At 50.2% G+C, this 11027-nt stretch overlaps 2 protein-coding genes across 2 annotated transcripts; one reads left to right on the plus strand and one right to left on the minus strand.

Annotated features, from left to right (window-relative positions):
• Positions 1-312: 312 nt before the first annotated feature.
• Positions 313-1409, plus strand: LOC136543786 (uncharacterized). Its single transcript, XM_066536142.1, has 3 exons — positions 313-568; positions 851-1143; positions 1251-1409. The coding sequence occupies exons 1-3, from the start codon at positions 313-315 to the stop codon at positions 1407-1409; spliced, it is 708 nt and encodes a 235-aa protein (XP_066392239.1).
• A 5442-nt stretch (positions 1410-6851) lies between these two features.
• On the minus strand, positions 6852-10378 carry LOC136541707 (aquaporin PIP2-1). The gene is made up of 3 exons (XM_066533731.1): positions 9656-10378; positions 7387-7527; positions 6852-7298 (listed from the first exon to the last, which is right to left on the minus strand). The coding sequence occupies exons 1-3, from the start codon at positions 10271-10273 to the stop codon at positions 7185-7187; spliced, it is 873 nt and encodes a 290-aa protein (XP_066389828.1). The 5' UTR covers positions 10274-10378; the 3' UTR covers positions 6852-7184.
• Positions 10379-11027: the final 649 nt, after the last annotated feature.

Raw genomic sequence — 11027 nt, forward strand, 5'->3', positions numbered from 1 at the left:
CGGGCCGGCGAGCTCTCGGAGCCGTGGCACCTCGACGACGGGCTCCTTCTCCATGGGTCCTGCATCTTTGTACCGGACCATGGGGACCTGCGCCACCAGGTGCTCCTCCTGGCGCACTCGGCTAGCCACGAGGGAGTCCAGAAGACCCTCCATCACCTCCGTGCCAATTTCTACATTCCACGGGATTGCGTGTTGGTTCAAGATTGGGTGCGTTCTTGCACCACCTGCCAGAAGAACAAGACAGAGACGTTGCAACCGGCGGGGCTGCTGTAGCCCCTCGAGGTGCCGTCCCAAGTGTGGGCCAACATCTCGATGGACTTCATCGAGGGGCTGCCCAAGGTCGGTGGCAAGTCCATCATTCTCACTGTGGTGGATTGCTTCTCCCAGTACGCCCACTTCATCGCGCTTGGCCACCCCTACACCGCCACGACCGTCGCCTGGGCCTTCTTCAACGGCATTGTCCGCCTTCATGCGTTCCCGCTTTCCATTGTCAGTGATCGGGACCCCGTGTTTACCGGGCACGTGTGGCGGGATCTATTCCGGATGGCCGACGTTAAACTCCGCATGAGTACGGCATTCCACCCATAGACGGGTGGCCAATCTGAGGTGGTCAACAAGGTCATCGCCATGTACTTGCGCTGTGTGACGGGCGACCGCCCACGTGCATGGGTGGACTGGCTCTCATGGGCGGAGTATTGTTATAATACCTCCTTCCACACCGCCCTACGCGCCACTCCCTTCGAGGTCGTCTACGGTCGGCCTCCTCCGCCAATGTTGCCCTACACGCCAGGGACGGCGCGTACAGAGGCTGCTGATGCTCTTCTATGATCCCGGGATGAGGTCCTGGCAGAGGATCACCAACGTCTTTTGCAGGCCCAGCAGCTGTCCAAGAGGTATTATGATGCAGGGCATCGCGATGTGGAGTCCCAAGTGGGTGATTGGGTCTGGCTGTGGTTGTTGCACCGCACGGCGCAGTCCCTCAAGCTAGGCGCCAAAGGCAAGCTCGGTCCCCGCTACGCAGGGCCCTTCCGCGTCCTGGAACGCATCGACCGGGTGATGTACCGTCTGCAACTGCCGGAGGGTGCTCATTTACATGATGTCTTCCACGTGGGCTTGCTCAAGCGCCACAAAGGGGACTCGCCAGTAGCGCTGGGTGTCCTTGAGCCGACCCTGGACGGTCGGCTGTTGCCAGCTCCTGCCAAGGCGCTCCGGGCTCAGCAACGTGGGGTGCCTGGCACGTACTCATCCAGTGGCGTGGCTTCTCCGAGGAGGAGGCAACATGGGAGTCCGTCGACGAGTTCCGCACCCTCTACCCCGACTTCCAGCTCGAGGACGAGCTGTTTGCGCAGGCGGAAAGAAATGTTATGACCGGCACCCATTATACAAGGCGTAGGCTCATGACTGGCTAGGGGCTACCGGCCAGGGGGGCCTATGGGCCTAAAAGCCCATAGTTATTTTATTTATTCCTATTATTATTAGAGAAATTATTATTAGAGAGAAGTATAAATACTTGTAAAGGATTAAGCAGAAACAGAGTTGTTTCCGGCTTCCTGAAGGGAGCCGGGATTTCCTAAACCTAGCCGCCTCCTGCTGTTGTCGCGCGTGAACAGCGTCGTTGCTATTGTAGCACCGCGAGAATTCTAGGGTTGCAGCAGTAGCCACCGCACTCTCGCCGCCACGGCCCCTCGCCGACGTCGAGAGTACAGACCACGTCCTTCTCTCTTCCACCCCTATAACCTACGCAGTAACGCCGGTAGAGCATCAAGTCCTATCAGACCCCCTCCAAACACACGCAATATCATACGATAGCCAATACAATCCAACAGACCATAGGAGTAGGGTATTACGCCGAGCAGATGGCCCGAACATGTCTAACTCTTGTGTCTTTGTTGCCTTCTTGTTCTCGATTACACGCATCTCTGCCGATCAATCTACCTTCATGGGATACCTCTCATATGACTGCCGACGATATTCTGTCGACACCTACCTTCTTCCCTCCATCTATTTCGCTCCCCCCACCACATCCAGAGAAGCATAATTACTGTGTGCTGCTCCTTTCCCTTCATTTTCAGGACCAAGCCCATCATTTTTTTGGCTGTTGTGCAGGCTGCAAGTTTCAGTCAAGAGAGCCCTCCATGTTCAACTCTCTCCACACTTTCTTGACCTCTTTACAATTCAGAAACAGATGACCCCGTCCTCATCCAATCTTCCACACATGCAGCACCGGGTATCTATTTTCATTCCTCTTCGCCGAAGAATTCTTCTGACAGCTAGAATATTATGGCTCAATCTCCAGATGAATTGTTTTATTTTCGGAGCAAAGTCAGTGTTCCATAGCTTGTTCCAGAATTCTCTGTCTGCACCACCATCTCCAGAACTCGACTCAGAGCTTCTGCGTTGCCCGCGTAGTTCAGCAGCACGATGAACCTTATACGCCGATTTAATTGAGAAGCACCCTCTACTGTCAAAGCGCCAGACAACATCCTCCATATCCATGTGGACTGGGACGGCTCTGATGATATGGACGTCTTCTTCCCAGAAAGTTTGCCGGCTGTGTCTGTATCCAGGGGTTAAAGTCGTGTCACATCGGACGTTCGAATGCTAACTAGGAGAATTAAACATGAGCTAATTATAAAGCTAATTGCACAGAAGTAGACTAATTAGCGAGACGAATCTATTAAACCTAATTAATTCATAATTAGCAAATACTTATTGTAGCACCACACTGCTAAATCATGGACTAATTAGACTTAATAGATTCGTCTCGTAAATTAGCCTCAATCTGTGTAATTAGTTTTGTAATTAGACTATGTTTAATACTCTAAGGATTCGATGCAAACAAACACAGCGGCGCCACTGGGCCGTCATCGGATCAATCAATTCATCCACTCTTGTAAGCATGTGTCTCCCTCTCGGTGTTATTGGTCGTCTAGTTATATCCCTGGGTAACCACGGGTTGGACCAAATATTTATGCGCTGTCCATTTCCCACCCGCCAATAACTCCCTCATTTAGTGTTTCAATGCCCAGGCTTACACTTCACCAAGTGTACGAACAACCTCTTTCTGTTGGATCCGCTTTGCAGAGAATTAGAGAGTCGTCTGCAAATGAAGTGCGTTACTACTGTCAAATATCGGATCCGGGTGAATGGGATTCTATCCGAGGAATTCATCAGGCCAGAAAGAGGCCCCGGGCAGGGAGACCCGATCTCCCCATACCTCTTTCTGTTGTGTGCGGAGGGATTTTCAGCATTGTTGAGAAAGGCGGAAAATGAAGGGAGATTGCACGGGATCCGAATCTGTAGAACAGCACCCTCGGTCTCCCATTTACTATTTTCAGACATGTGCTGTTCTTTGGACGCAATGGATCACTTGAACAAACACGTTTTGATTAAGGCCGTGTCCGTGAGCCTGTTTCTGAATAAATGAGGTCCGTGTCCGTGACCGTGAGCCTGTTTCCCGGCGCATTTTGGGCCAGCCCTCGTCCCGTGGAGGCCCAAGGTCGCCCCATCACTGATTTCGCTTAGGCCCACTACTAATCTCTGTCCTGCCGTCGTGCATGATTGAACACCCTGTGTCTGTGTCAGTCAGTCCTCGCTGAACCAAACAGCAGATCGAGTCTGATGAGTGCACCAGCGTTGAAGCTTGCAGCCTTTGACCTCTCTCTCTCTCTCCAGTTGACAGTGTGTGTTTTGTGCCTGTGTGTTGCAGCCTTCTGCCGTAGTAAATTTTCTGTTGTGGTGCCATTTGCTCTGGTACAGTACAGGTGAGAGGACACGGACAAACGACAAGGCACATTGAATTGACCCGCACCATCCGTTGCATCCATCCAGGTAGTAGTACCACAGGAGTACGTGGCGTTGGCAACGTATTATTGATCCATTCCAATGGATTAGGTCAAGGAGTTGTTTAGTTCCACCCTAACTTCTAAAAAGTTGCTACACTAAGTTCCACCCTAACTTCTAAAAAGTTGCTACACTATCTGTCACATCAAATGTTTGCGGTCCGTGTATGGAGCATTAAATGTAGACGAAAAGAAAAACTAATTGCACAGTTTGGTGAGAAATTGCGAGACGAACGTTCTGAGCCTAATTAGTCCATGTTTGAACACTATTTGCCAAATAAAAACGAACGTGCTACAGTAACCCAAAATCCAAATTCCTCCGACTAAACAAGGCCTAAGTTATCTTTAGCAACGGTAGTGGCAGGCGGGTAGCCGTGCCCTGCTGTATTTGCGCGGAAGCAAAGCAGAGAACAGAACTGCGGCAGAGGCGCAGAGCAGCAGAGCTGGTAGGTTGCCCTGCACCACCACATGGCAATGGGCAGTGGCATCAGCTTTGCTTGAGCAAGGCACATGCATCCATCCATGGCCATGGCCGAATAGGAATAGGAATAGGAAGCAGGCCAGGCCACCGGGGTCCGGGGACGGTCAAACTGAGACGCTAGCGCGGCGTGCCCTCGTCAGTGTTTACATGCAGTAGCAGCAGCAACGGCGGCCAGCAGCCACCATTGCTGTGTTTGTCACTGATTTGGTCTCGTTGCGTCTGCGGGCGCCGTCCCTCTAGAGTTGAATTGGAATCTCACTCGCGCGTCACGGAGCCGTACCACGAATCTCCTTTTTTTCCCTTGTAACGAGCAGTACTCCGTATATATATGCTCTGCCACGTTTTCGATGGCGCACGATGACGCCGCGCAGGGTACCGTTTCTTTCCATTCCATACGGTCCTGCTACGCCTCATGGAAACAGGAAAGCACAGTACACTCACAGAGAGAAGGCCCGCCCGCGTCACCAAAACCTGTCAGTAGGGGTGGTATTCCATTTCCAAATTCATCTGAACGTAGTAGGAGTATACACTGGAACTACTAGTCAGCCCGTTCGTTTCACCGTGGTTTGTGTAAACGATAGTAAATTTCCAGCTGAAACAGTATTTTTTTTTGTCACACAAATCAGCCAGCAGTACTTCTTCACGAACCAGCAACGATACAAACCAGCCAACCGAACAGACTGGGTACTAGTATATAAACAAATAAACTTGAGGCGAAAAATACCCAAACAAACCCGGACGTCGGCTCGGAAAGCGTGAGTAGCAGCACTGGTGCTCTCCCGCTCAAATCTTTCCGCCTCCATGATTTGGCAACAGGGGCAAGCAACTTTTTTTTTATCATGATTCCCATTTCCAGGCAGCAGAAGCGACCCGGTGAAGATTCATGAAATCCGCGCAGCATGCTCGTAGCCCCACGTAGCAGTACCTAGCGCTAGGGGGTGGGAGAGCGGAGGAGAAGGGGACAACAACGGCCAGGCAGCTCAGGACAGCTGGAGACGCTACATGCATGCCAGGCGCGCGCGCTCTCGCTGAGATCACAGGCCACCAGCAAGCAGAGAATGGCGCCAATGCCCCATGATACTCCCACTGCAATAGTGACAAGTGACAGCAAGGTAGTAGGGGGGATCACAAGGATTGATTGAGAGGGCAAGACATTCGTGCAGGATGAAAACGGATCGGACGGATATTAATAATATTATATTTATTTTTATATTTGATTTAGCCAACTATGTCGGATAGGATATGATTTAATATCAACATCATAAATATGCGATTTGAGGATTCAGATACGGATACGGTGTTAGATGTTGAATACCCAGACTCAGATATGGATAGATCTGAACCCGTCTAAACGGATTCGATCTTAAATACAGTCGGAAAATATCCGTACCATTTTCACGCCATCCATCGCAGCGGAAAGATCCACGGATGAGTGACTGCTTCGCTGATGTGTCTCCTCGCCATGGCATCATGGGTGACCAGTCACCTGATAGCTTCGGTTTCTTGAAGGTTGGAGCAGGCCAAAAGCAAAGGGCAGGAGTAGCATCTACGAGTACTAGGGCCTCGATCGTGAAAAAATTTCAACCCGATGAATAGTAGCACTTTCGTCTTATTTGGTAAATATTGTCCAATTGTAGACCAACTAAGCTCAAAAGATTCATCTCGTGATTTCCAACTAAACTGTGCAATTAGTTATTTTTTTTACCTACATTTAATGCTCCATGCAAACGACTAAAAATTGATGTGATGGAGAGAGAGTGAAAAAACTTGGAATTTTGAGTGTATCTAAACAAGGCCTAGCATGCATTGCAATGCACAGACAGGTACTGTATGCACCTACGGAGTACCGTAGCACTCGAGCGGCTAATAGCCTGTTCGTATGGCTTAGGCGTGTTTGGTTCGAACTAAATTTTAGTTAATGTCACATCGAATATTCGGATACAGAACTAAATATGAGTTAATTATAAAACTAATTACATAGATGGAGACTAATTTACGAGACAAATTTATTAAGCCTAATAAATCCATCATTAGCACATATTTACTGTAGCACCACATTGTCAAATCATGAACTAATTAGACTTTAAAAATTCGTCTCGTAAATTAGTCGTAATCTATACAATTAGTTATTTTTCGTCTATATTTAATACTCCATACATGTATCCAAACATCCGATAGGACATGGACTAAAATTTAGTTCTGAGAACCAAACACCCCCTTATATGGCCTCGTTCGTTTCAACCAGGGCTTATCAGCTACGATATAGCGTTTTTCTCTCATAACAAACCAGTACCAGTCAAATTTATCAGCCCAGAAACCGACCAACAAACACTTTTTCACAAACAGTATTTTTCTCTCATAACAAATTAGCCAACAGGACTTTCAGCCATAACTTATCATTCAAACAAACCGAACCATGGCTTATTATCCACGCGAACAGGACATAAAACTGGTGATACGATTAGGATGAAATGCCCAAATCCACAAAACAAGACAGCTGAACGGGCAAGAGCACACACACATGTCGGTTGATTTAGACGATTTAGACAGAAGCAAGAGGTTCTCACTGATGATGAGCTGTCGCTACATAACAATAATAATTAAATAGAAAATAGAGGCTAGAAGAGCAGAGAAGCAGCAGATTACAACGACGATGATTGATGATTACAGGGAACGAAGCCAAATTTCACGCACGCACGCACACGCAGCTGCTGAAACAGAAGCGACCTAACCACCGGCACAAGTTGATTGATGATGCCAAATTAATGCAACTTATTCTCCTCGCTCACACGCCTGCATCTCCAGTCTCCCCCTAAGATTGCCATTGCTCCAGCAGAAGAAGCCCTTTGGAAATTAAAAGCTCACGCGTTGCTCCTGAAGGAGCCAAGGGCCTTGATGGCGCCCGCCCGGAGGATGTACTGGTGGTAGAACGCCGCGATGGCAGCGCCCACGAGAGGGCCCACCCAGAAGATCCACTGCACAAGGTTTAACCAGATCACGTCAGTAAATATGCAGCGCAAGGACAAGTGTCAAATAAACCACAGAAATTAACATTACACATACCTGGTCATCCCAGGGCTTGTCCTTGTTGTAGATGACGGCGGCGCCCAGGCTCCTGGCCGGGTTGATGCCGGTGCCGGTGACGGGGATGGTGGCCAGGTGGACCATGAACACGGCGAACCCGATGGGGAGGGGAGCCAGAACCTGCCAAAAAAAAATTCACGGGCCGGTCAGCTAATATAAGCAAAGCCGATATATATGCAGCATAATATCATACCTGTATTGTACAACATCGAATGCGACGGGCGCCGAATGGTTGACAAACTGAACTAAACAAAACACAACCAACACGCGACTGCCTGCCCCGTCACCCACCCCTCCTTCGAGTGGCCAGGCCATTTTCCGTGCCGCGGTCTGTCAGCATCAGGGGGACTATTTGCGTCGGCACCGCCGGAAGCGATTAGTGGTGGCTAAAAAGGCCGTGTCGTCATGCATTGCATTGCATTGCCCCTCTGTCAAGGGAAAGGACGAAACCGGAACAAGTGATCGACGCTCTCTCTTTTCCGCCCCATATGCCAATGCTCTGGCCAATGGCCACACACCAAACACCGTTAGTGGCCTTGGCTTTTTAGTTAGTGTGCATCTCGCCGATCCACCAAAGTCACCACGGCCACGGCATCGTACTCTTATCCTTTTATTGACACGACTCCACGGGGAAAAGGCGTCCAGTCTTTGTCGGCGGTTTTAGCCGGAGCTTATCAGCAACAACAATATTTTTCTCGCAATGAACCAGCATTAGTCGGGTTTTTCAGCCACCCAGCCACCCAGCGAAAAGGGCCGGTCACCTCGTCGCCACTGCCCCCAGATCCTCCTCACGCACGAAAGGGGAGGATGCCCACTAGTGCCGTGCCGTGCCCCCTAGCTAAAAAAAGTGACTGCTGCGTGGATTTCACCTAGCCACACACACTGGTGCCTGCGTGTTGTACTATTACTGTACAGGAATTCTCTCTCTGTGTGTTTTTCATGTGCGGTTAGGTTGCGTACGCACCATACGGTGGCCCTGTCCTGTGAGGCCTTAAATTAGTTCAACCGTACCATACCATACGGTCAATAAAAGATTTTCCAAAAATCACATGCGAAATCGTTTGAAAATGGACGAGGAGGCCTGTAGAAGCAGAGGGTACGGTGCGAGGGAGGCGCCAAAATAATTCATCGTGGTGATGCAGGGAGAGGCTCACATGGCATGGGACACAAGGGGGGCGAGGGAGGGCGGGCGTGCTCGGACCAGCTCATCACGACAACGGACTGGATGGACCCGACCCGTCGGATCATGTACCGCTACAGGGGACGGACCAGACCCAGCTCAGCTTTTTACACGGTGGGGGTGGGGGTGGGGGCCCACCATCCTGACCCGTACCCCTACCCCGGTCCGAATGTTTACTGTGCCCGTCAATGGGAGTCAGCCAGGGGATGGGGGCGGTAAAAATCTTCTTTCTCCTCTCTGGAGATGGCATGCATGCACAGAAAAGATAAGGTCGGAGCTCTTTAATTATGTCCGGGGGGGGATGGCTGCCCGTGGCCGGGCCCTGACGATGACCTGCCGGATGCCACTGTGGATATGACTCCTACTCCTCGAATGTTCTAGGCAAGTGTGCGTTAATAACGGTCATTATCACGACTATGAAAGCCTTAATGAGGCACGGTGCTTGTGTACTGCTATTTTAGAAGATTTGGAGCTCACGCATCCAGACACACACACCCGATTCACCTTTCACACGTTTTAACTCAAATCAACTTCAAGCTTTTATGTTTTAATTCTCACCCCACCAACGAACAACCTTAGCTAAAATATATAGTGTAAAATTTGGAGCTAGAAGCATGGAAGAACAGAAACAGACAGCAGGAGAATCTTTCAAAAATTAAAACACTTTAGTTAGTCTACGGCGAAGAAATTCCTCCTGCATGCTCTGGAGCAATGATGATATTCATATTCTGCCCTGAATTTTCCAAAGAGAAGATAAACTGGATATTCCCCTGCCTTTTTGTATGTGTAGTGCTACTCCTTTCCCTCTCTGCCCCGGAACGAATTTTTCTTTTTGTTCACTCACTCACATGCGCCATGTACGTTGCCAAGATTTGAGCATGTGATTAGCTAGCATGACTTGAGCTCTAATTAAGCTCGCCTAGGACTCAACTTACGAGTGATGCCAAGTATTAAAACAAGCCAACTTTTAAGCTACAAAATATACTCTCAACTAAGCAGGTAGCAGCAGATCGAGACACAAAGCAGAAAGAAAAAACGAAGAGGCGGTGGCGTTGGTCGGGTGCTCACCGGGACGTGGGAGTCGCGGGCGTTGCGCTTGGGGTCGGTGGCGGAGAAGACGGTGTACACCAGCACGAAGGTGCCGACGATCTCGGCGCCGAGCCCCGTCCCGCGGGAGTACCCGGAGGCGAGCGAGTTGGCGCCGCCGCCGTACCTGTCGAAGTATGCGCTCTGGAACGCCTTGACGAGCCCCACGCCGCAGATGGCGCCGAGGCACTGCGCCACGATGTAGAGCAGCGCGCGCACCAGGGAGACCTTGCGGGCCAGGAAGAGGCCGAAGGTGACGGCCGGGTTGATGTGGCCGCCCGAGATTCCGGCCGTGCAGTAGACGAGCACGAAGATCATGCCGCCGAACGCCCAGGCGATGCCCAGCACGCCCACGCCGCCGCAGGCGGCGTCGGCGCCCGACGCCGTCGTGTCCGTCTGGTGCTTGTACCCGATGACCGTGGCGACGGTGATGTACAGGAACAGCAGCGTCGCGATGAACTCGGCGATCACGGCGCGGTACAGCGACCAGGAACCCAGCTCCGCCGCGTCGATCAGCGGCGCCGGGGGCGGGTCCGTGTAGTCCTTTGCTGCGAACTCGCCGCCGCCAGCGCCGCTCTCGATCACGTCGTCCTTGCCCATGGCGGACTGTCTCCTCTAGAGACTAGCTTCGCTTAGCTTAGCAGCTGCGAAAGAGTGAGTGAGAGAGCTGGCTCCGCTTGCAAGGAATGGGAATGGATTGGATGAGTGCGTGAGGTGGAGGGTGGTGCTATTTATGGAGGGAGTGGAGAGTAGGTATAAGTGACAACACAGCACAGTAGTGCTGCAAGGCTGGGGCGGGCCATGCCTCCCCCTCTTTGATTATTGCTTGATGGAATGGAACAGAAAATTCAGCAGCTTCTGTATCAATTTCTGGTTTTTTTATTACTTTAAGAGTTAAATGCGTCGTAGTCCGTTAAATTTTAGCAGTGTGTCGTATAGGTACGTTAGTTTTTAAACTGCATTTTTTTGTCTATTAATTTTTGGTGGTTTATCATCCAGGTCCATCAACTTTAAAACTGTATTTTTGGATCATTAATTTTTGATGGTGTCATTCAGGTCCATCAACTTTTAAATTACATCTTTTGGTCCCTAAACTTTTTAACTAGTTCACCATATATCAATACCCCTTCGTTTAGCGAATAGATCTAATATAGCATATCAAAAAAGCAGCCACCGTGGAGTACAGGATGAGATCACCATCCAGAGATAATCTTCAATACGTAGAACCTGATGAAATCATCATCTAGGGTTTCTCAAGCGATGGCTCGACGAGGAATAAACTCCACAATAAAATCCAATCTAATCTACCCTGTACAAGGCCGAAGGCCACATGTATAGGCACGCAGGTCATCTG

The sequence above is a fragment of the Miscanthus floridulus genome, chromosome 3 (genome assembly GCF_019320115.1).
Source record: "Miscanthus floridulus cultivar M001 chromosome 3, ASM1932011v1, whole genome shotgun sequence".
NCBI classification, from domain to species: domain Eukaryota; kingdom Viridiplantae; phylum Streptophyta; class Magnoliopsida; order Poales; family Poaceae; genus Miscanthus; species Miscanthus floridulus.